Source organism: Paroedura picta, chromosome 14, assembly GCF_049243985.1.
Source record: "Paroedura picta isolate Pp20150507F chromosome 14, Ppicta_v3.0, whole genome shotgun sequence".
Taxonomy (NCBI): Eukaryota; Metazoa; Chordata; class Lepidosauria; order Squamata; family Gekkonidae; genus Paroedura; species Paroedura picta.
In genome coordinates, this window is record NC_135382.1 from 5,677,356 (window position 1) to 5,703,687 (window position 26,332).

Consider the following 26,332-nt stretch of genomic DNA (forward strand, 5'->3'; position numbering starts at 1 on the left):
TTCCACCCAGCAAACTGGAGGCAGGGGGGGCATTTCTCGGCCTCCGACAGCCCCACATCCAGGACAACGTACTCTGAGGCCAGCTCCTCTCCCCCCCCCCCCCAAGGAAACTTCTGACACTGGCAGGAAGTTGGAGTTGAGACCTGACCACTTGTTAGCATTTCCTGGCTGAGAGCTTCTCCTGGCTAAACTACCAGACTTGAAGACCCTCTTTGTTGGGACTAAAATATCCTGGCTGAGGGCCATGAGTTACTCATGAGTAAACATTCCCAGGGCAGGGGCCATGACTTACTCTTGAGTAAACAATCCCAGGGGAGAGGCTTTTTCTGGCTGCACACAAATTGACCTGATTAGCCCTAATGGGCAGAGTGCAATTTAAACTGATTGCCTCTCACTCATGAGTAAACATTCCCAGGGCAGAGGCTTTTCCTGGGTATCCTAGGACCCAGAGGACCAGGAGGCAGGCTGTTTCTGAGCCTCATGCAGCCTTCCACCTCCAGAAAGCACCTTGGGTCCCAGAGCAAACATGCTCTGAGGCTGGCTCCTCTTCCACCCAGCAAACTTCTGAAACTGGCAGGAAGTTGGAAGTGAAGCGCTGACTCCTTGTTAAGCCCTTCCTGGCTGAGGGCTTATTTGGGTTAAACTACCAGAGTGGGCCATTCCTTGAAGAGGGCCATCACTTTCACATGAGTAAACATTCCCAGTGCAGAGGCATTTCCTTGGCACCCTGAATCCCAGAGAGCCAGCGTGGGGGGGGGCATTTATGGGCCTTCTGTAGTCGCCCACCTCCAGAAGGTATACAGAGGCTGACCCAGCTCCCCCCTTGTCCCCCAACTTGAAAGAGGCCAGAAGACCAGACCAACTTACTGGATGCAGGGCATGCCCTGAGGCTGGCTCCTCTTTCATTCAGCAAACTTCTGAGACCGGCAGGAGGTGGAGAGCTGATGCCTTATTAAGACCTTCCTAGCTGAGGGCTGCCTCCTGATTTGGTCTAAACCAGTGATCCCTAACCTTTTTCAAGCCAGAGACTGGGGGGGGGAGGCCCGGGCACCGGGGGGGAGATCAAGCCCTAATCAAGAGGGCTTGGGTGCCGGCATGCCAGCTGGCGCGCCTCCCTCCCCACAGTGCGGCGCTCGCTGCACCACAGGGAGAGAGGTGCCAGCGCCCCCCCCCCCCGCACAGCGCAGTGTCCAATCGCGCACGCTGGCGCCTCCCTCCCCCCTGCTGTGGCCCTATACCAACGGCTCCATGGCCCAGTACCGGTCCGCAGCCCGAGGGTTGGGGAACACTGGACCTGACCGAGCCATTCCTGGATGTGGTTCTCATATGTAAAACATGTGTCTGTTGTGGAGAATTGAGCTATGTGTGAAAGAAATACCTTCTATCCCAGTGTCCCAGCCAAAATTGATTTTTCAGTGGGATGTAACGACACACTTGCAGAAAATGTTTGGTATTTTGCTAAGAAATTAAATGACCATTGTAGCATTAAAGGGACCCCAATGAGACAGAGTTGAGATGTTAAAGAAAGATGAGTACAAGGTGAATCCATGGGGTAGCAGTTCTGTTTGTGTAGGGGGTGTTGCTGTTGCCAGTTCTTCCTCCCCATTGCCCCACATGCTCTTCCTGAGGATCTCATGAGCAGCAGGAGCATCACTGAAGGAGGTAGGCTGCAGCAGAAGAGTGAACTTTTTCCCCACCAGTATTTCCAGTGAAAAAAAGTGTTTGTGTTGGGGGGGGGGAGATAATCTATAAAATTTACTATAAGCCTGTTTGGTGTAGTGGCAAGCGGGTTCGATTCTGCACTCCCCCACATGCTGCCAGCTGGGTGACCTTGGGCTCACCACAGCACTAACAAAATTGTTCTGACCGAGCAGTGATATCAGGGCTCTCTCAGCCTCACCCACCTCACAGGGTGTCTGTTGTGGGGAGAGGAAAGTGGCATATAAGAACCAACTGTTCTTCCTATCATTATTATTATTATTCTGAATTTTCTGCAATTATAAGAGGTTGTGACAAATTGTGTTTTGCTGTAGAAGTCAGATCAAAAGTGTAGGACAGAGGTTTGTGTTTCAGCCTTCAGAATTATGTGTGACTGTATTTTCTAAGTATTGCTATTGAAAAAACTCCTAGACACCACAATGGAATTTCTAGGTGTCATGGCAACCAACTTCGATTTGTCAATCTATTTTTACTATAAGACACCAGAATAGCTTCAAACCAACCACTAGATCAATGGTTCCCTAAATGAGTGGTACAGCCCCTGGGGGGTGTGCTAAAAGACTGGGGACAGCAAGTGCTGGAGGTGGGCCACTTCAACCATGATATTCACATTTATAATTGACCAGGCTAAAACCTAGAGCAAAAGGTTTCTTTGCTTTGTCGGTAAACTTTTTCTGCTCTTAATGCTTTCAAAATTATTTATTTTTGTCACATTTTTTTGTATTTATGATTCTGAGTTGTCAAAGATAGCAGATTATTGATTTTACTGCTGTTTCCTTGTAAATTAATTACATCTGTGATAGGTGAAGGTTTGTTCATGTTTGGTAAGAAGAATATCATCTCCAATTTGCTAAATGTGGCAATTTAATACTCCTCAGTGATTGGGAAACTGATGCCACTTCATCAAACCCAAGCATTAAGAATGTACTAACCAGTAAAACAAGTACTAAATGTTATATCTAAGATTCTTGCTATATGAAAAGCTTGTATCCCTGGATCGGTTTCATCAATTTTGTTGAATACATTAAACAAAACGTTTTAATTGGATTTTGAATAAATGTGCAATTATTTCTTACTGTTTTGAATTTTATTGTTATTAGCTTCCTTAGGTAGGGTAGTAGGCGCTAGGGGTGGGGTTGGTGCCCCCCCCCAAAAAAAAATTGGGAGCCATTGCCCTAGATAATCCGTACCCTCAGGACTGTAACATTCTAACTAAAATTGGCTTTGGCCATTTAAAAATGGTTTCAAGCAATTAATTAAAGCTTCGCTTGAGTGACCTACTAATCAGCGGTTACATCTCTGATAAGAATATATTCTTAAACAAGAAATTGGAAAACAATAATTCAATTTGTCTGTGTCAAGGTAACTGAATAGCAGGTATGGGCATCTAGGTACTCCAGTGGTAAGGACCTTGGCAATTCTCAATAGTCATTATTGGATTAGTGCATCCATAATAAAGGCAGAATATTTTAGCTTGGGTGGGCCTGTTTTGGTTATGTTAAAGGCACCTGTGACTGTAGGATATATGTCAATCCATACGTACAGGTGCATGGCCTTGCTTTAAAGGAGGAGAGCTTCTTACCCATTTTGGGAAAGGGCAGATGACTCCTGGCTTTTGTATTCTAAGTACATTGTTAGACCAGAAATGCCTATTTAGCAATAAGGGATTGGTTTTTTTATATACTGTGCAGAAATACAGGCAGGCAGGAAGACATTTGATGATTGTCTCCCACATGACTGTTTCTCCTGCAACCTCCCCTTGACACTTCCCTGGCTATTTTCTCCCCAATGCGACAGCAAATGTGTTTGGAACCTCCAGGTGAGAAAAGATTTGGGGGGGGGGTGGCCATAGGTGTGGGAGAAGGGAAGCCTGCTACACTTCTACATTCACCTTAGTGTGGATCTGAGAACTAACCTGAGAGGCAGAGGTTTGGGCATCAGACTGGGATCTAGGACTGAATTCCCATCTTCTGATGGGAAACAAATAGAGTAACCTTGGGCTAGTCACACACTCCCTCACAGGGCTGCTGTGAGGATACAATGGAGAAGAGGAGGAGGATGGCTCCCCCTTGGGGAAAAAGATAGGATAGAAATAAAGTTCATCATCATCATCATAGAATCATAGAGTTGGAAGGGGCTATACAGGCCATCTAGTCCAACCCCCTGCTCAACGCAGGATCAGCCCAAAGCATCCTAAAGCATCCAAGAAAAGTGTGCATCCAACCTTTGCTTGAAGACTGCCAGTGAGGGGGAGCTCACCACCTCCTTAGGCAGCCTACTCCAAGGATGAACTACTCTGACCGTGAAAAATTTTTTCCTGATATCTAGCCTATATCGTTGTTAAGGTGTTATTCTTAAGCAATCCTTCTGTAAATGCTTTCAAATCTTGGGTTTGTTTCTCTGTTAGATGAGCCATTCTTTTTAACATAGACATGTTTTAGGCTTATAAGTCAGCAACCTATCAGACAATTTTGCAAATAGCCAGTAGAGGTCCTATACAGTCGTAGGCGAGAGCAAAAGTCTGTTTTGTCCTCCGATGTTCCTGGCACTAGTAGATGACATTTTGAAGTCAGTGAAGCCAATAGTCTTGTTCTGGAGCAGAGTTCTCGTGGGATTTTCCCATTCACGGCTCTTATCTCTTATCTCCGAAAACCAAAACAATTGCAGTAAGAGCTATTGCTAATTAATTTAAGTCATTTTCTACTGCTTAAGAAAGAAAATTAGCCTGCCTCAAAACGAGGTGGCTTCAGGCAGAGCTAGAGGGAGGAAGGAGAGAGGCGAAAAAGCGAAGAAATACTTGCAGTTTCCGTGCGTTGATTAATGGCTTTCATTGAGGCTACCAGATGCTGTCCTCCCCTCAGTCCACAGCGTTCATTTGCAGTAAATCGTAGTGGAGGGTTAAACAGATTCTTTTAAGAAAGAAAGAAAGAAAGAAAGAAAGAAAGAAAGAAAGAAAGAAAGAAAGAAAGAAAGAAAGAAAGAAAGAAAGAAAGAAAGAAAGAAAGAAAGAAAAGTCTAAGATAGAATATGGCGGTCGTACTCTTGACCTGAAACGCTGACAGCCTGTAATCCGGGGAGATAAACTCCCTAAAGGATTGGAAACGGCCCCAAGAGTTCACTAGGGCTTCCTGGGTAGAAAAGTGAGGTGGGGTTTGCATACCGCTCCTCTTTTCTGCCAATTGCTTCCACAATTGGCCCCTGTCAGGCTCCAGTGATTGCAGTGCAATCCCCTCAGGACGACATCTTTAGCCACACCCCACATCTTGTGATTTTGATGTGATGCCCCTGTTGATACAGCCCAAAATGGCATTTGCCTTTTTTACCGCTGCATCACACTGCCTGCTCATGTTTAGTTTACAATCCACAAGTACCCCAAGGTCTCGTTCACACACAGTGTTACCTAGAAGCGTATCCCCCATCCAGTAGGCATGCCTTTCATTTTTCTGACCCAGATGCAGAACTTTACATTTATCTTTATTAAATTGCATCTTGTTCTCATTTGCCCATTTTTCCATTGTGTTCAGATCTCGTTAAACTCTGTCTCTATCTTCCGGAGTATTTGCCAGTCCTCCCAATTCGGTGTCATCTGCAAACTTGATGAGTAGTCCCTCCACCCCCTCATCTAGATCATTAATAAATATGTTAAAAAGTACTGGATCAAGCACCGAGCCCTGAGGTACCCCGCTACTCACCTCCCTCCAGTCTGATGAAACACCATTGACAACAGCTCTTTGAGTGCGGTTCTCTAACCTATTCCCTATCCACTTAACTATCTGAAAATCCAGGTTGCAGTCCTTCAATTTATCCATCACTTTAAGCTTTGGCATTTCTGATCATTAATCTACAGTGCCTAGTAACCTGTAGGTACTCTTCTTTAGAGCTCTGTCCTTCCCTCCATTTCCTGAACATTTTCCTTTCTTAGTTCCTCTTGAAGTTCTCTGTTCATCCAAATCGGCTTCTTAGAGCTCCTGCAGTGTTTTTGTCTTTCTGGGAAAGTCATTGATTGAGCATGCAATAGCTCTTGTTTGAATAGTGCCCACCCTTCACATACTCCCTTCATTTCCAGCATTCTCATCCATGGTATGACACTCATAATGTCTCTGAGTTTATTAAAGTTTGCCCTACGAAAATCCAACATCCGCATCTCGCTACAAGCTGCCTTGCCTCCCCATCTCAAAAGGAATTCTATGAGGACATGGTCACTTCCCCCTAGGGTCCCCACCTCCTTCACCTCATCCACCAACTCTTGCCTGTTGGTCAGTATTAAGTCCAGTGTGGCTGAACCGCTTGTGGGTTTTCTTGAGTTTAGTTTCCAGTTTTCCAGAGAAAATCCAGATACATTTTGGAAGCCAAAATACAGCAGCAGAATACCGATAAGAAATTATTCTGGTATATCTTCACCTTCCGTAAATCTGAATACATATCCCTAGTAATTTACTGAAAGAGTACTGGAAGAGATCTCTTTCAGGGGAAGTGGCCAGATTGACAGTCAATGATGTATTGCTCTTGTGTATGCCACTAACTGGAGCATCATGGGCTGCTATGGTGTGATTGGTGGATTCTGTGGTTTCTCTGGACACTAGAGCATTCACAATCCCAGCTGGGCCTGTCAGGGGGCTGCATATTGTTTTCCCTCCTCCCCCAGGAATGTTTATAGGGAATTGACCCATGGTGCCATGATTACATGGGTGGCCCTTGGAATGGAAAAATGGGCAAATGAGAACAAGATGCAATTTAATAAAGATAAGTGTAAAGTTCTGCATCTGGGTCAGAAAAATGAAAAGCATGCCTACTGGATGGGGGATACGCTTCTAGGTAACACTGTGTGTGAACGAGACCTTGGGGTACTTGTGGATTGTAAACTAAACATGAGCAGGCAGTGTCATGCAGCGGTAAAAAAGGCAAATGCCATTTTGGGCTGTATCAACAGGGGCATCACATCAAAATCACAAGATGTCATAGTCCCATTGTATACGGCACTGGTCAGACCACACCTTGGAGTAATGTGTGCAGTTCTGGAGGCCTCACTTCAAGAAGGACGTAGATAAAATTGAAAGGGTACAGAGGAGAGCGATGTGGATGTTCTGGGGCCAGGGGACTCTATGAAGATAGGTTGAGGGACTTGGGAATGTTCAGCCTGGAGAAAAGGAGGTTGAGAGGGGACATGATAGCTCTCTTTAAGTATTTGAAAGGTTGTCATTTGGAGGAGGGCAGGATGCTGTTTCCGTTGGCTGCAGAGGAGAGGATGCGCAGTAATGGGTTTAAACTACAAGTACAATGACATAGGCTAGATATCAGGAAAAAATTTTCACAGTCAGAGTAGTTCAGCAGTGGAATAGGCTGCCTAAGGAGGTGGTGAGCTCCCCCTCACTGGCAGTCTTCAAGCAAAGGTTGGATACACACTTTTCTTGGATGCTTTAGGATGCTTTGGGCTGATCCTGCGTTGAGCAGGGGGTTGGACTAGATGGCCTGTATGGCCCCTTCCAACTCTATGATTCTGTGATTGAAACTCTGCAATTGCTGCTCTGCTAAAAATCCTGTAAGATATCTACAAAAGGAAGTTCTGTTTAAAAGAAACAAAATATTGCAGTTGAGCATCGTGTCTTTAATGACAAATGGACTACTGAGGACTTCTTTGTTTTAAACAAGGATAAAGCAGTTTGCCTGATAAGTCTTGAAACTGTCTCAGGAGTATACTATTAAAAGGCACTTTGAATCCTGTCACAAGAGCTACTCAATATATCAAAGAGAGGTGCTAGTGAACAATATAAACTCTCCTTAAATCAACGTTTTTGCAGCTAAATAGTTTTAGAAAGCATGTTGATGAAACCCTATCTACTGTGAGGGCCAGCTATCATGTTGCTAAATGTATTCCTGAGAGTGGTAGACAGGTTCTGATGGTGAATACGTTTAAAAGTGCATTGTTAAAGTAATGGAGGAAATGTACCCTGAGAAGGTATGTTTTTTTGTGTCAGTTTATCTGCATCTACAATCACCAGACGTGTTGAGAACTAGAAGAGCTGCATATGTAACTGGTTGTAAAGGCAAAAAGTTTTGATTTTTTCCCCCTTTGGCATTAGATGGGAGCAATGGTAATATAGACAATGCTCAAGTACTAATTTTTATCAGGGGGATAGATTCCAACTTCAGAATTACAGAACAGTTGTGTGCACTGCAGAGTTTGAAAGGCACCGCAAGTGCAGAAAACATTTTTGAAGGTGTGTAAATCAATAGAAAATCTTGGTCTGAGTTGGGATAAATTGAAAAGCATCACAACTGATGTTGCAAGATATATGGTGGAAAGTAAAACTGGTGTAGTTGCAAAAACCAGTGAAGAGAAATTGAAATTATACTTCCCATGCAAATTTCACTGCATCATCCATCAGCAAGCTTTGTGAAGTAAGATTCTTCAGTGGGAAAGTGCGATGCATATTGTTGTATCCAGCATTAAATATCAGGCATTATGGACTTGCTCATCGTCAGTTTCAAAATGTTCTCTCAGAGATAGATGCCAAATATGGGAATGTATTATACCATGCAGAAGTCAGGTGGCATAGCAGAGACAAAGTCTTCAAACGTTTTTTCAGTCTTCATCATGAAATTGATGTCTTAAGGAGAAAGGAGAAGGTCAAGAAGCACTTTTTGACTCTGAATAGATTTTTGATTTGGCTTTCTTAACAGATATCACAGAGCATCTAAACACATTGAATCTAAGGTTGCAGGGGAAAGGAAAGCTTGTTTGTGACATGTATACTGAATTGAAAGCTTTTGAAGCAAAACTACACATTTTTGTGAAGCAAGCTTGTGACGGTAACTTTTCAAACTTCTCATGCTGCAATGGACTAAATTTTGAAAAGGATGGGCATTTGAGGGACTTTGGAATGTTCAGCCTGGAGAAAAGGAGGCTGATAGGGGACATGATAGCCCTCTTTAAGTATTTGAAAGGTTGTCACTTGGAGGAGGGCAGGATGCTGTTTCTGTTGGCTGCAGAGGAGAGGACACGCAGTAATGGGTTTAAACTTCAAGTACAATGATATAGGCTAGATATCAGGAAAAAATTTTCACAGTCAGAGTAGTTCAGCAGTGGAATAGGCTGCCTAAGGAGGTGGTGAGCTCCCCCTCACTGGCAGTCTTCAAGCAAAGGTTGGATACACACTTTTCTTGGTTGCCTTAGGATGCTTAGGGCTGATCCTGCGTTGAGCAGGGGGTTGGACTAGATGGCCTGTAAGGTCCCTTCCAATTCTATGATTCTATGATCATCTGAGAGACATTTACAAAGAAAATAGTCTGTTAGATTTCTATTCTGGTCTACCTGGTATCTTTACCAACTTAAAGAAATTTGCTGCAGGTATGTTCACATCTTTGGCAAAATATGCATCTGTGAATAAACTTTTTCCAAGATGAAAATTGTGAAATCAAAGTGTAGGTCAATGGTTACAGATGAACATTTACATGACATTGTGTCCAAGTCACAAACTTTGACTTGGACGTATAAAGATCAATGTCCGGAATATGGGGAGCAATTTTTAAATTTCGCCATCTTGTATCTGTATTTATATTTTAAAATGGTTTACTGTTTTTGGGGAGAATTTTATTGATATTGTTTGTGAACCACTGTGAGCCAGTTTTTGGGAGCAATAATAAATAAATAAATAGTGCCTTGGCTAACAGAAAACAACCACAAAAATCTCACTAAGTAAGCATGTGTAGCTAAATAAAAGAATTCCACAGTAAAATGTTGTTCCAAAATGGATTGCATTAAAGTTAACATTTCTACATTTACCTTTGAATGTTTACTTCAAAGGTGGGTGGGTGTTTTGTTTCATTTTGGTTTAAGATGTGGCACTCTTTAGGCACTCATCATGCTAATGCAGCCCTCATGAGCCAAAAGGTTGGGGACTCCTGGCCTAAAGCATCCAGGATAAGTGCAGAAAACCCTGCTTGAAGTCCAGCCCTGCTTGAAGACTGTCAGTGAGGGGGAGCTCACCACCTCCTTCCACAGCCCATTCCACAGCTGAATTTTTTTCTCCCTGGTATCTAGCCTGTATCGTTCTATATGTAGTTTAAATCCATTACTGTGGGTCCTGTGATGTCAACAGGAACTGCTCCCTACCCTCCTCCAAGTGACAACCTTTCAAATATTTAAAGAGAACCATCCTTTCAACCTTCACTTTTCCAGGCTGAACATTCTCAAGTCTCTCAGCCTTTCCTCACAGGGCTTGGTCACCAGTCCCCCAAATCATTCTTATTGCTCTCCTCTGTACCCTCTCCATTTTTGAAGTGAGACCTCCAGAACTACACACAGAACTCCGGGTGCTGAATAGGGCAATAGTACAGCAGTACTATGAATATTGTGATTTTGATGTGATGCATCTGTGCCACGAGCAGGTCTGTTTAGATTTGGAGATTGAGCTCGCAGCTCTGGGTCTTCTGTAGGCATTGGTTCAGTGTAATGGCTGTGGTTTAGCCCAGAAGACCTTGCTGCAGTCTGGATCAGTAAGGGCCATGCTGTTGACTTGGCCTTTCTCCCAGCATGCCTTGCCAAGGCTGGGAAGTTGCCTTTGAGTTATACGCTCTGTTCCCAGTCATAGAGGAGATGAACAGTGATCTCACCTGCTGTTTTGACTGGACACCTAGCCTGTTGATATCTCGAGGGATATGGCTTCAGAGGGTTGTATGGGAGTGTGGGGTATGACAATGAAGGTGTCATTACCATGTAGTTTGGAGGTCAGCCAAACTTCCCTTTGAGTTTGAGTTAGCTTCCCTGATAGAAGGTATTCTTTATATGATCAATCTCTTTTGATGAATAGACTGGAATTCAGGAAAGCAGATTTTAACAGATTCAAAAGTATGTTGGGCAGAGTTCCATGGTAACAAAGACTTAAGGAGATGAGAGTCCAAGAGGGCTGGGAGTTTCTTATATATGAAATCCTGAAGGCTGAATACTGAGACAATTCTCTTGAGAAGAAAAAATGGAAGAAGCCTAAGGAAGCCAAGATCACGGGAGTTGATGGTACCTCTTTACTCTGCTCTGGTTCGGCCTCACTTGGAGTCCTGTGTTCCGTTTTGGGCACCCAAGTTGAATAGGGATGTAGACAAACTGGAACGTGACCAGAGGAGGGCAACAAAGATGGTGACGGGGTTTGGAGACCAAGCCGTATAATGGAGGAGGAAGAAGAAGTAGTAGTAGTAGTAGTAGTAGTAGTAGTAGTTGTTGTTGCTGTTGTTGTTGTTTTGGTCATCATAGTCGTCATTATCTCGAAGCGGCTTACATTTATATTCTCTTCCCTCTCCCCACAACAGACATCCTGTGAGTTAGGTGAAGTTGAGAGAGTCCTGATATTATTGCTCGGTCAGAACATCTTTATCAATGTTGTGGCAAGCCCAAGGTCACCCAGATGGTTGCATGTGGGAGAGCGCGGAATCAAACTCGGTTCGCCAAATTAGAAGTCTGCACTCCTAATCACTACACCAAGCTGGCTCTCTCCAGCAGTTGGGGGAGCTTGGTCTGTTTAGCCTGGAGAGGAGACAACTTATTATCATCTTTAAGTATTTTAAAAGCTTTCATTGGTTGGATACACACTTTTCTTGGATGCTTTAGGATGCTTAGGGCTGATCCTGCGTTGAGCAGGGGGTTGGACTAGATAGCCTGTATGGCCCCTTCCAACTCTATGATTCTATGATTCATATAGAGCAGTGGTTACCAACCTTTTTATCACCGGGGACTGGTCAACGCTTGACAATTTTATTGAGGCCCGTGGGGGGGTAGTCTTTTGCCAAGGGACGTTGCCACCACTGCCTGAGCCCCTGCTTGGCTTGCTTTCTCACCGGTGCCCAGACTTTCCACCGCCCGCTGGGGGGTGCTGCTAGCAGCAGCTGTGCAGTGCCACGCCGAGGGAGAGCCCCAGCCACGGCGGCCGCCAGAGAGTACCAAAGGCCGCCAGAGAGTACCAAAAGAGCCGGTGGCAGAGTAGCAGGGCAGCCCCCGAAGCAGCAGCTGGGGAGGAGGACAATGAGGAGCCGCGGCCCTTTACCGACTGATCCATGGACTGGTCCCGGTCCCTGGATCGGGGGTTGGGGGCCACTGATATAGAGGATGGAGCAGAATTGTTCTCTCTTGCCCCAGAGGTGGTGGTGGTAGTGGTGGTGGTGGTGGTGGTAGTAGTAGTAGTAGTAGTAGTAGTAGTAGTAGTAGTAGTAGTAGTTTTCTTACGGTTTACACCAGGCATATAACATGGGAAATTATACAATGCACCCCAGATAAAATATAATGTTAAAATATAAATATATATCTATTATTAAAAGTTACTTTAAAACTTCGTAGTAAAATGTATAGTGAAGTTTTAAATCTAGAACAGAAATGGCTTTCAGCCTGAAACAAAATCCTCATATTTCATTTTTCATAGCAGATCCAACCAGCTCCACAAACTCTACATACACTATTGAACAGAATTCAGCAACAGGTTTGGTCGTTTTGGGGAATTCGTCAGACAGTGATTTATTAATAATGTCTGTGTGATGTGTTACAGTTTGTCCTAACTTTTGCTTTAAATAAAGGTCGATGAACTTGGCTTGGGCCTCGGAGTAGAAAGAACAGCTCAGAAAAACGTGTTCAAGGTCTTCTACCTGGCCAGAATTACAGGGGCAAGTTCTCGCAGGGAAGGGGATCCCTTCGAGTACTGCTGAGGGTAGTGCCATGCACATAGCCAGGGTAAAGGCTCTTCTGTGTTTTACTTTTCAATGTAAAAAGATATGAGTCGGGAGAAAGAATATCTGTTACTGAACGGTGATCTAAAGATAGGAGAACTAGAAAGGTCCGCTTGCCATTCAGTTTCTTGAATTCTTTGTTTTATCATTTTATTAGCTGAGTCCATACCTGCCGAAAGTAAATTGCATGAGGAAAATCCAAGACACTCAATCCACCAGTAACCAGCTAGACTGAAAACTATCCTCTAAAATTAAGGGTAGTAGACCACTGGGGTTGAAAATCAGCTTTAGCCAGAGATGGAGAGAGGAAATTGCAACCCTTACCTCAACTTTCAGCATTCCAGTCTCCAGCCGAACCAGGAAGTTTGACACACACCTGGGAACTTGTAAAACGGCTCTCAGGAATTTGGATTGTACCCGTTTAAGTGGGGTAAAGCAGGTGGCTAGGGGGCCTAGGAATGTGCCGTAAAGCAGTTGGGCTAGGGTCTTGGCCTGATAGACCTTAAGGGCAGCCGGGACACAGTGACCACCCTTATTCCATAGGAACTTAAGAATGTTGAGTGCAGATCTGGTTCCCATATCCGCTAGATGGTTTCTATGGGCCAATTTTGAGCCATGTGCCTGCAGAACCATTTCTAGGTATTTAAAATGTTTTACCTATTCTATACTGTGGTTGTTTATGTGCCACTTTCTAGTTTTTTTGGAAAGTGTTGAAAGCCATTAACTAATAGTCTGTGTATTATTTCAATGGGGCGGATGGTAGGCATTTATGATAAGTATTTTACCCCAGTCACAACAAAGGGCCACTGCCATGGCAGAGAGACCTAATACATTTACAGTTCTGGTGTGTTGCTATGAGAATCCCCAACCCTCCTTTTAATCTGCCAGGTCCCTTGCCTGGGATGGCTTCCACTTTGAAAGAATGGTAACCATTCAATTCCAAGTCAGCGGACAGCTATGATGTCAAAGTCCCGCCTGTAGAAAGGGATTTCGGAATGGTTTGCTAAACATGGAAACCATCCCGCGATATTCCAGGAAAGAATTTTTTTTTGTCTTTGGGGGTTCTCTGTCCTGGGTATTCAGTTGTAATCAACTCCAGTTGGCCTGTTGGATCATTGAAGACACATACATTCAGTGCAACAAAGTCCAGCCTGGGGGGCTTTCCTTCACGTATTGGTAGTGGTTTATTCTTTTCAGTTCCCTCTGTCAGTAAGGACAAGGTCTCTTCCTTAGTTTATTTAGGGGGCTCAGCTAGTTGGACAGTAACTGAATTTTGTGGTGTGACTAACTTGGGAAGTCTTTTCCAAGCAGAGGGGCCTTTGTGGTTTCCAGTAGTCTATTTCTGAGTTCCTCCAATCTGTCCGTTATTGCTTTTTGGTCTTCCATTGGCAGGAACTCAAAAGATTTAATCAGATCCTCCTCCACTAAGTTCTCTAAATTGGCTTCTCTAGTAGGAGGCTTGTTTGAAAGATCAATCCAATTTATTAGGTCTGGTTGAGATAAATCTGCTGCACCACCTTTTTTAGCCATTTCTGCTTTGACTAGTCTTACTTGTAGAAAATTTTGCGAGAAGTGGGGAAGTAGTGGTGTTAAGGAAGACACGTGTTGTGAAAAATCTTTGTACCGGAGTTTCACTTTCTGAGCAAGCAGCAATGATGGAATTCTTGCAGTCCTAAAAGAGATCAGTACTTTCTGCGTCTGATTGGAGGTGATTAAGAGTTTCTGTTGTAAGTCTGTACAGAAGGCGCTTTCCCAGAGCAGATCACTCAGATGGTGCATGACCACATGCTTTGAATTCCACTTTGGTAGGTGTCCATTCAAAGGGCAGATTGTCAAGCACACTTTAGTGTCTTGTAATACCAAGGTCTGAGAGGTTTTTAATTGTGAGGGTGTCAGGTTCCTGTTTAGGTTGTGTACAGGAAATGTTACAAGAGGAACTGCTTCCCGACTTTCCCTCAGTTGCTAGGCTCATTACCACCTGGGTAATCCTCTCCAACTCTTCTTCCATGCTCTTAATTAAGTTAAAAATTAGATTAACTGTTTTAGCAGTCAGTTTCACCATTTCTGCCAATACCCCATAGCTGTCTGTAAAGTTGTTACTTGAAACCTTTTCCTCGTTTACCCCAAAGAGTTCATTCATAGCAGCTTCCCCTTCTGTTCTTTCAACATTTTGTTTATTCACCTTAGTTAACTCCTCCACTATGCTCTCTTGAGCTTTATCTGAGCTATAAGCCAACGGAGCAAAATAATTAGTGACTGGCACGCTGTAGTTTTCTGCTGGCTAGTAATTAAATGTTAGGCATTAATAATAAAAGATTAAAAACCTGCAGAGCTGAAAGCAAAATTAACATCCTCCTTCTTCCTCCTTCCGCCGGAACTTCTAGGTTGCCCCAGAGGGACGTACCAAAATCAATGGGATGAAATTAATTCAAAAGAAATTCCGTCTAAATATCTGGAAGAAGTTCCTGACAGTCAGAGCCATTTCTCAATGGAACAGGCTTCCTCGGGAGGTGGTGGGTTCTCCATCTTTGGAAATTTTTAAACAGAGGCTGGTTAGCCATCAAACAGGGTGATTCTGTGAAGGCTTAAAGAGGTGGCAGGTTACAGTGGATGAGTGATAGGGTTGTGTCCTGCATAGTGCAGGAAGTTGGACTAGATGACCCAAGAGGTCTCTTCCAACTCTCATTTTATGTGTATATCTTTGTTAAGCATTAGCTGTTATATTTTATTGCATTTCTTCTTTAATTTTAAGTGCCTTAAAGGCCTGGATATTTCTAGACTGATGCAATAGCTTAATCATTATTTATTTAATTTAGTAGAAACGTTGGTGGAAGTCCTAATTGGGCCTAGTGCAATGGCAATATTTAGGGGGGTTACAGTTGATTTGGGGTTATGGTTCCTTCTTCCCCAAGTACTCCTTCCCTATCTACCCTCCCTTATCATCCCTTTAATTGCCTCCCCCCATTTCCCAACCTTGGCCTCTATCCCTCTGTAATGGCTGGCCATTTTCCTCAGATCTCCACTCACACACATCATACCTTCATTGGAACTATTTCTTATTTATGGTGGGGGTTGTGAGTGGTCAGGCAGTGCTAGTCACCAGTTGTGCTGGACTATGTGGCTGTGTTACCGAGGAATCCTGGAGAGTCATAACAGGGACCTGAGGTCATTTCTTTGGCATTCCCCTCTCCTTCTCCTCAAAAATTCATTTATAGTCTTTGCTTCTACTTCAGTGGGGCCGAAGTCATCCACAGATGGTTAGGTAATGCCTCTGCTCACTCAGGTAGGGCTATTCTTATTCAAATTATTTTGGGTGGCCTTAATGGGTGACCATGGGATGGCCTTTCAGTTTCGAATAGCCCTCCGCTCAGGTAGCAGGCTCATGGCTAGCTTCATTCACCCACTGGTGAGAAAACCTTTTCTACTAATGAATCACAAGATGAGCGAAGGAAAATCTCCAAAGTCTGTGTCCAATCACAGATCCAGCACAACATCACTGAAGACAATGAAGAGAGACTTCAAGTAGTTGACTGAGAGCCTGCCCAAGGCTTCTGGGCTGGGGACTCAGAAGGTGGCATACACAGGCATGCAATCGGCCCCCTCTGCAGAGTGATCCCCCCAAGGTCTCAGGGGGTGGGTTTCTCTGCCACCAGCTGGGACTGGAAGGTGAACAACACAGAACGCCACAGGAAACACAAGGGGCCAGTGTGCCCCAGTGGTGAGATTGTTCCAGATCCTGGGAAATCCCCAGCTGCGAGGCAGAGCCTTTGCAGGAGCCAAAACCACTCCAGGAGTGTGGGGGGGGGGGGAGCTCCAAGATGCCAGGCAGGGCAGGGGCCACATCAAGCACCCCACACCTGGGCACAAGAGAAAGTGTGGGAGGGTAGAAGGCAGTCAACATCTGCCATAATGGCAGCACCTCCATCATGGTGCTGATGGTAGCTTCCAACATAGGGGTCCCCACAGATGGTGGTTTGCGCAGACTCTGGCTGCCCAGGTGATTGTGACACCTACAGCCATCTAGCCTGTCATCCAGTCCAGCAGGGCACAGGTTTTACGCACAGCTCCCAGGATAGGGAGCAACTGCAATGGCTGATCCCACCACCTGACCTGCTTTTCGCACAGCTCCCAGGATAGGGAGCAATCGTGATAGCTTCTCCCATCAGCCGCCCAATTTTTTGCATGGCTCCCAGGATAGGGAGCAACTGCAATGGCTGCCCCCGCCAACTGCCCAGCCTTTCGCACAGCTCCTAGGACAGGAAGCAATTGCGATGTCTGCTTCCATCCACTTCCCATTTTTCCTGCTGCTTCCAGGGCAGGAAGCAACCATGATGGCTGCTCATGTGCCTCAGCCCTTCCCAGGGACCTTCCTGCATGTCCAAGGCATCATGGCACAACCTTTTGCAGGCTGTTGGTAGCAGTCATATGGGAGGACATGGTCCTTCCAGCCAATGTGGGGGGCACCCCTTCCTTTCTATTGGAAACAATGCAAACTACTCAGCTTCCTCTCCGGAGGGAGATAGCGGAATCTAAGGCATGGACCCTTGAGGCATGGGGGGAAGACATTCCCTTCCAGGGCTGAGCAGGAGCTCCTCCTCCTCCCAAGGAACAAAAGGGCAACATGTCCTTCAAACTTTTTGCCTGAGGCCTGCGTTTTGTGCATCAATCTCCAGAGGGGAGGAGGGGAGGCAGGAGGAAGCTGACCATTGCTACACAGCATTGCTAGCCAATTTGTTGTGTCAGGATTCAGAGTTCAAGGCCTCAGCTTCAACCGCCCCCTCATTAGATCTGAACTCAGAAGCGGATGGCGGGTGGTCAGGGGGCAAAAACCCAGCCATGGAAATCCTCTGCCAGATTGTTCTACATGGAGCATTTCCCATGCTTCCTGAGTACCCAGCTCCTGCTGACCTTTCAGGGGATCTGAAACTGCTGGATTTTAAGGATATGGATGAAAGGATATTTTGGGATCCTTCACAACTTCAAAGCATCTCATCCTTTCCCTGTCACTACAAGCAGGCAATGAAAGCTGAATGTGTTATGTCAGGGGGACAGCAACTCCCTTGCATCCCTGGCAATAAATATTTATTGTTTGCCCTGAAGGACGGATAATCTAAAACTGCCCCTGTTCCATACCCCAGCAGTTGCATTCAGGAATGGTCCTGCCCAAGGCTGATGACAGTGCCTCAAGGACGGGATGGATAGAAAGAATGGCATGTAAGAGGGTGCACAAGGTGGCCTCTCTGGTGATGCTCACAGGGCCAGTCATCCCCATATTGGCCATGGCGACTATGGTTTAAGCAGATAGTCTGTTGTAAGAGCCCCAACTCTGACAGCCGCGTGCAGAGTATGACACACCTCAAGATAAGACACACGGCAAAATTATGCATTGACGCCAGACAGCATATTATATATTTGGGGACAGAGTGCAGATGACCACCATCATCAATAGACACAATGTCTGGTTGAAACTCTGAAATCATATAATCATAGAGTTGGGAGGGGACCTACATCTAGTCCAACCCCCTGCATAATGCAGGAAGGTGGATACCTCTTCCAAAACTGCCACCTATCCTTTGGCAAGTCAAAACTGGAACAAGGTCCTAGTTGAGACAAAGGACGAAATCATCAGCCAGGAGAGCCAAGGGCGCCAGACGGAGACAGCATTCTATTCCCCTCCATAGACCAGCAGACAGAATGGTTATGGGAGACTACAGAAGCACTGACTAGTTCTAATTCAGGCCCAGAGCTGCCCAGGGTCAGCACTGCAGTTTCTGCAAGGAAAGGGAGCCTCACACAAAGAACATGGTCATCTGACTGCCAGAGAAGTGGTTGGCTGCAATATTCCAGGGGAGCTGGGCAACCACTACCTCTGACAGATGGATGTTCTCACTCATGTCAGAAGGCCACAGGATTGAATTCTCCTCTCTGGTGGGTCAAGCAATGAAAGTTCATCATGGAATTCTTTCAATAAATTTTTAGCTCCCCACAATGCAGTGTTCTTGCATGTTCCTGTCCACCCAGCATCACACAAGTACTTTCACTTTACATTCCAGGAGTACTATTGCTCCTGGACCGTTATCTCCCCCAGGGTTTTCACCAGGGGGCCCTCGTGGTCTGACTGAGGCAGGAGGATATACACATCTCCTGTATTGCTACTATGTTCTGATCTAGGCTCTGGATTTCCTGACTGCAGAGAGGTCCATGGCACACACCAGCAATTGTTTGGAATGCCATGGCCTCCAGGTAGTCTTCTCCCAAGAGTTACATTATGCTGATAAGGGACCTGTTCCGCCTGGGGGCCAGGATTCACATGACACAAGCCATGGCCTTCCTGCATCTCGATAAGCAAAGATTGCCATATTGGTCCGAGAAGTCCTAGCCTGCATGCAGTTATCATCATGCTCCTGGTGGTCATTCAGGGCCTGCTGATCTCTACAACAAACATGATTCCGCAGGATTGCTTTCATTCCAGACCTTTGCAATGCACTCTCTTACCTTACCAGTAGGTAATATAGGCCATGATCCACCAAGCCCATAGACAGCTGCAATGATGGAAATCTGGCCAGGGAACATTGTTCCTTCTACATCCCCAGAAGATAATCACAACAGGGGGCACACTGCAAAGGCCACATTGTGCAAGAATGGTGTTCTTCAGAATGGTGGACTTCAGTCAAGGTCCAGCACAACTGAAGCTGGCTTAAATAACAAGTTGGAAGTCCTGTGGGCTTTTCAACATCACCTGCAGAGCTGTCATATCCTGATAGACTTAGAAAACCTTTATTGGCATACATGATATTCTTATACGTGCAAACATATTTCTACCAAGACCCACATCGATCAACGGGGCAGAACAAGATCACAGTCATTGTTCATTAAGGCAATAAAGTGCTGCTGTGGGGAAAGGCAAACCTTGTGGACCTCAAGGCAGAACACCTCAAGGGGCTTGCCAACATTGGGATGGATTGGCTAGTCAAGCAGGACCTGAACCTGAGGAAGGGAATCTCAATCAGGAAGTTTTGCTTCAAATCGTGACCTGCTTTGGCCAGCCATACTTGAATCAGATGATATCAGTGAACAATCACAGATCAGAGTGTCATGTCAAGATTCCACAATCCACTAGTGGTGGAGGAAGACACCATGATCCATCACTGGCCAGTAAAAGCCTGTATGTGTTGCCCGCAGTCTCATCAGCCATCTGATAAGCAGGATATGCCAAAAAAGGGCAGAGATCATCCTTGTCATCCCATTTTGACCCTGACACCTATGGGCTTCAAACTGCTTGCAGCTGAAATCCTGGGAACCCAGGCGCTTACCCACCAGACTGGATTTCCTGCTTCAAGTGTCAGTATGTTTCTCATATGTGGATTGGATCTGACCGATGGCATAAAAACTGAGGAGACCCTGGCAACACAGGGGCCCTCTATAGGAATCGTAGACATCAAGCTACAGTCATTAAGATCAACAACAAAAAGGAGCTACAATCACATCTGGCAAACTTTGAGGTAGTGGGCAGCAGACTGTAAGGTGAACTCACTTGAGTCACAGGTAACAGAAATGGTTCAGGTTTTGTTCAATGGATGTGAGAGGTGTCTGAGACTGAACATCTTGGAGGGACAGGTTGCTGTGATTAATGAGGCTCTAGGCAGCAGTAGGTGCAGGAGTCTGAGCTCAAGCAGATATGTCAAGAGAGTCATTCAAGGTTTGACACAGTTGCCTTCCCCAGTAAAGCACCATTTTCCCTCCTGGAAACTCTCCATAATCTGTCAAGGGCAGACAAAACTCACAAACAAGCTTCTATAGAAAGAAAGCTTTAATTGGAAGTAGATCTGAGCACTTTAACATAACAGGTCCCTTTTTGGAGACCAGCTCCTATGGCATATGCCTAGGCTCACCACTCTTCGCTATCATATAATTCTGTGCTGAGAGAGTATGACTTTTGTGCATCTCCAAAAAGTCAAAAAAATTTACATATTGGTTGGAGCCATAATCTACAGATCCCACTCAGCTACAATTTATAATTAGTTCAGACTTTGTATATAGAGTGTATTGTTATAATTCTTACCACTGAAGAAGACCCAGTAGGGTCAAAATGCGTTTAGTCTTATGTGCAGTTAGTTCTGTATAGCTTTTATGTAGTTTTTATTCTGTTTTTAAATTATGCACCACAATAAATAATTACTGTTTTTAGAATATTTTATTGTACAGCTCAACTTCCGAGTTCCCACTTGTAAAGGTTGTGTTATGTTTCTTTTTTGGTTTGGGTTTTACAGTGTATATAGAACCAATGGGGAGCGGAAAAGTACATTGCAACATTTGGAATGGTGAATGACATAACTGTTATAACAGTAATAACAATTGGGTAGGAACAACTAGACATGTGCATTTCAGACCACTTCGGCCACAAAAGGTCTGAATTAGAACTGCTTTGGACACAGATCAGCTGAATAAGGTCCGAAGCGGCAAATGCCATAGATTTGTATGGCCGAATCACAGCCATCCTAATCGTGATTCGGATATCTCTGAAGCTATTTCAGCCATTAATGTCAATGGCTCCATTAAAGCCAATGGGAACTTTCCTATTTCCGAATTCTCCAAGGCTTGGGGGCTGGGGATTTGAGTTAGAGACTCCAACCTTTCAGGGTAGCTTGATGACCCTCTTCTCTAAATACCCCTACAAGTTTCAATAAGATTGGACCAGGGGGTCCAATTCTAGGGATACCCAAAGGGCACCCCTATCTGTCTTCGTTGTATCCTATGGTGGAAATTCAGACTCTCTTGTCTAGTCTCACTCCATTGGATACAATGAAGCCTGGATGGGGCAAGCATACCTGAAAGCTTGGCAGAAGAGTTCCATTTTGCAGGCCCTATGGAATTGTTCAAGTTCTGGTAGGGCCTTGATTTAATTAGGGAGGTTGTTCTACCAGATTTGGGGCCATGGGTGAAAAAGCTCTGGCTGTTAATTACAGAGATGATGGGCATAACATTCTAATAGACCCATATTTCTCATTTATCTATTCCCAGCAATAAAGCTGGGGCGATGGATGGCCCCAGGGGGATCCAGATGCCACAAGACTGGGAGAGGACCCATTCTTATAGCCTGGTATGCAGCCCAGCCTCAACCAAAAGCCTGGTGGAAGAACTCCATCTTGTGGGCCCTGTGGAACCCAGAGAGCTCCAACAGGGCCCTCAACACTTCTGACAGCTCATTCCACCAGGTAGGGGACAGGACTGAAAAAGACCTGTCCCTGGTCGAGGCCAAGTGTGATTACTGGGGACCCAGGATTCTCAAAAATTTCGTACCTGCAGAACGTAATGCCCTGCACGGGGCATAAGGAGACAAGTAGTCCTGTAGGTAAGCAGGACCTAGGCTACGTATAGTCTTAAAGGTCTAAACCAATACCTTGAATTTGATTTGGAAGCAAACCGGCAACCAGTGAAGCTGGCTGAGCAGCAGTTGGACATGGGCCCTCCAAGGTACCTTTGTGAGGACCTGAGCAGCTGCATTTTGTACCAGTTGAAGTTTCTGAGTCAAGGACAAGGGTAGACCTGCATAGAGTGAGTTACAGAAGTCTAATCTGGAAGTGACCATTGCACTGTGGCCAAGTGTTCTGGGGACAGGTAGGGTACTAGTAGCCATACTTGGCGCAGATGGAAAAACCCCATCAGGACTACCTTTGTGACCTGAGCCTCCATTAACAAAGAGGCATCAAAAATCACACCCAAGTTCCTGGCTATGTTTGCAGATGTAAGTTGTGCTTCGTCCAGGCAAGGGAGACGCACTTCCTGATCCTGTCCCTTTCCTAACCAGCCATAGGACCTCTGTCCTAGAGGGGTTGAGTTTCAAAGCCTGATCCATCCAGCCACCGCTTCCAAACAGCTGGCAAATTTATCCGGGGGGAGATCCAACCGGTCGTCTATTAGGAGATAGAGCTGGGTGTCACCCACATACTGGTGACTCTCCAGGCCATAACTTCAGACCAGCTGGGCCAGAGGGCACATATAGACATTAAAAAGTGGGGAGGGAGTATCGCCCCTTGTGGCACCGTGCCTAGACAGTGTATGACTGACAATTGCACAATCCACTAGGAATCTGGGTGTGATATTTGATGCCTCCTTATCAGTGGAAGAGCCTCTTGTGGCGCAGAGTGGTAAGGCAGCAGTCATGCAGTCTGAAAGCTCTGCCCATGAGGCTGGGAGTTCGATCCCAGCAGCTGGCTCAGGGTTGACTCAGCCTTCCATCCTTCCGAGGTTGGTAAAATGAGTACCCAGCTTGCTGGGGGGTAAACGGTAATGACTGGGGAAGGCACTGTCAAACCACCCCGTATTGAGTCTGCCATGAAAACGCTAGAGGGCGTCACTCCAAGAGTCAGACATGACTCGGTGTTTGCACAGGGGATACCTTTACCTTTTATTAGTGGAGGCTCAATTCACTAGAGTACTGCGGCTGGCATTCTACTACCTCCTCTAAGCAAAGCTACTAGCAGACTACCTGGCCCCAAAACACTTGGCTACAATGATCCATGCAATGGCTAGCTTAGTGTAGTGGTTAGGAGCACCAATGTCTAATCTGGTGAACCAGGTTTGATTCCCTGCAGCCAGCTACAGTCCTGTTAGAGCTCTTCTGACCGAGCAGTAATATCAGGGCTCTCTCAGCCTCACCTCCCTCACAGGGTGTCTGTTGTGGGGAGAGGAAAGGGAAGGAGACTAAGCCACTTTGAGACTCCTTCTGGTAGAGAAAAGCAACATATAAGAACCAACTCTTCTTCTGGTTGGATTACTGTAACTCGCTCTACACAGGCTTGCCATTGTCCTTAACCAGGAAATAGCAACTGGTCCAGAATGCAGCAGCAGCCTCACCAGAACTCCTTGGAGGGCCCATATCGGGCCTGTCCTCAGTACTGGCTTCCGGTTGAATTTTGGATCAAGTTCAAGGTCTGGGTTTTAACCTTCAAGGCCATTTGTAATCTGAGCCTGACACATCTGAGGGCCCACCTAACTGACTATATCCCCAAAGAATGTTGCATTCTGCCAACATGAACAGGCTGGTGATACTTGGTCCGAGAAATGTACATTTGGCCTCAGCCAGAATCACAGTCTTTTTGGTCCTGGCCCCTACTGGATAGAGTGGTCCTGGCCCCTACCCAAAAGATCTGTGGGCCCTGCAAGAGCTTTCACAGTTCCAAAGGGTCTTAAACATGGACCTCTTCCACCAGATGTTTGGTAGGGTCCAGTAAGTAACAGAAAACCCTAAGGGCCCTCCCTGTAGAAATTCTCACCTGGAACTGCAAAGTGAACAAAGTATTTAACAGCAGAAACCAGCAGCTATAGTGAATAAGAGATTTGAATGATTTAAAATGTTTTAAATGCTTAATGTTAAATGTTATTAGTTTTTAATGTTACCTGGAAATTGCCTGAGAGGGGTAGTGAATGAATGAATGAATGAATGAATGAATGAATGAATGAATGAATGAATGAATGAATGAATGAATGAATGAATGAATGAATGAATGAAAACTTTATTTTCATATCTTGTGCCTGTAATTGTGCCTTTTGCACTATGTAATTGTGCCCTTTGCACAATGTAATTGTGTAATTGTGCCTTTTGCACAATGTTGCTGAGTGTTATGTGACCCCTTCACACTTAACAGGTGAAAAGAAATACCTGGTTAATATATGAATGGGGGAGTAAGTGTATGATGTGTGAATCTGGAGGCATAAAGGCACTTAAACATGAGGCACATTTTTCCCTATACTGGTGAAGCTAAAAGTACATCATGTTACTGCTTCTGGCAGTCCCTGTGCTTCCATGATAAAGTGATGACTGTCTCATTAAGCTTTTTGCACAGTCTGACAGCTGAAAGGTCCCAGTTAGATAGCATGGATGCCAGCTGATGTTTCTGGAACCTGCACTGCACTCTTAATTGACTCCTTGCCCCCTTTGTCTCAATTTCCATACTTTTACAGAAGCAATTTCTTTATATCTTTGTATTCTGTGTTTTAATTTGATGCCTCATTGATCTGTATTCAGAGCAAATTGTCTAAAAGGTCAGCCCACACCGGCTTTGCCTTGGCAAGTGGGAAATCATGCTGGTCACAGATGGGATTTCTTAAACTCTAGGATGCTGAATTCTGATTTTCTTTTCTTCTGACCTACACAGGGCCGCATCTGCAGAAAAGCTGGGAAGTCAAAAAAGTCCTTCAGCCGTAAAGAAGCCGAAGCAACATTTAAGAGTCTAGTGAAGACCCATGAAAAATATGGGTGGGTCACTCCTCCGGTGTCTGATGGCTGATGCTGCTTGTGATCCACCCATTAGACGCTAAATGAGAAACCAACTACAAGTCCTCTGACATCTTCTCAATGCATAAACCCACATCCATCCTTTTTCTACGTCAGCTTCTGTTAGATGTCATGAATGTCATGGAGATGTCTGAGTTATTTATGAACAGATCTGTTTACAGGGAGGGGGAAGTGCTGTATAAGATTATATTTTAAAACTGGCAGAACGATCACATGGATCATTTTTGAAGTCACTTTAGAGCAGAAGTTGAGATTGTCTTGCCTCTGCCCCTTCTCCTCCATCCAAGCCTTGTCCTTGTTGCTGCACTGCCACTTCTTCCTCTGGCTCAGCAGCATTGACCAGCGGCCCTGGAATTCCCATTTGCCATCATTCCGTTCATTTATATGTTAAGAACAACAACAAAAAAATGAAACTGTTAGTATTTAAATAGGGAAGCAAGTGCATTACAGATTCATTTTTGCTGTGCTGTTTTTAAAGTTTGTGTTTCCAAACAGGTCAACCTAACTTTGAAGATGTGTTTCTTTTGTGTGGAGCTGTGTTCTGCCGTAGCTGAAATTCAGGCCTCATTTGTGCTATGTAACATGACCTTTGGTTTTCTTAAAAATAGAAAAATAGGATTCTAGGAAAGACACAAAGTCTAGTGTTGAAAAAGGGAAGAAGAGTACCCAGCTGGTCAAAAGTGGGCTAGTTTTGGGGACACTGTGGTATGCAGTTGCTAAGAGCAAGAACAAAGAATCCATGATCTTATGGTGGCCAAAATGGTTTTGGGAACCAGATACACCCGAGCCATGGGGGCAGCAAGGAGCTGGTGACCCAAATAGCTTCTATCTCCCTAGCAGAATTAGGTATTTTAAGAACTGTGTATTTATTTATCTGTCAGCCTCTGCAACTGTCAAACAAAATTGAGACAAAATAAAGAACTAAATTAACAGTACTCACTAAAAAAAAAAAAAGATGGACCAGTTTACAAAAGATTTTTTAAAGGCCTTTCTATGATTATTTGCATGCCTGGATTCTCCCCCCACCCCAAAACAATAGAGATGTTTCATCCTTCCAGTCCAATGTCAGAGAGAATCAAATACTAGATAAAGGCCCAAGAGGGTTGTTAAGGATTCATGTTCCCCCTTCTTCTCAACCGGTTTTTAAGGCTTCATATACAGTTCCTATGAACACAAAGTAGGAGCTTGGAAATGTGAAACCTGACTGTGTTGGACACGTTCTGAATAAAACCAACCAAATCATCTGCCTGCCTTTTTGGTCATTCTTTGGAAGGACTGCTGCAAAACACTGGGAATCTTAACAGTTATATTAGTATAGTACAGTACAGTACAGTACAGTATAGTATACTATAGATTGAAGCATCTGTTCCTAAAATGGAATAACACTAAAAAAATTTAAATTCCACCCTGCATCCCCTTGCTGTCAAGGTGGTTCAGCTCTCTACTAGGGAGGAGATGGCTGTGACTGTTTGGAGCAACCAGAACTCCAGTGGAACTTTCCATTCACTCTTTTGCATACTGGCCCCTGTTTGCATTTGTACAAGATCCTATCCCTTTTAAATTAAATAATACAGGCAAAGCAAAAACTTTTCCCCCCAGTTAAAACAT

The 26,332-nt window shown here is 44.9% G+C and overlaps 1 protein-coding gene across 1 annotated transcript in view; it reads left to right on the plus strand.

Annotated features, from left to right (window-relative positions):
• The window catches only part of UBE2QL1 (ubiquitin conjugating enzyme E2 QL1), a 35,914-nt gene extending 9,946 nt beyond the window's left edge, over positions 1-25,968 (plus strand). The window contains exon 2 of the mRNA XM_077310828.1: positions 24,585-25,968. Coding sequence (XP_077166943.1) covers positions 24,585-24,716 — 132 coding nt within the window. The 3' untranslated portion in view covers positions 24,717-25,968. The remainder of the gene's footprint in view (positions 1-24,584) is intronic.
• Positions 25,969-26,332: the final 364 nt, after the last annotated feature.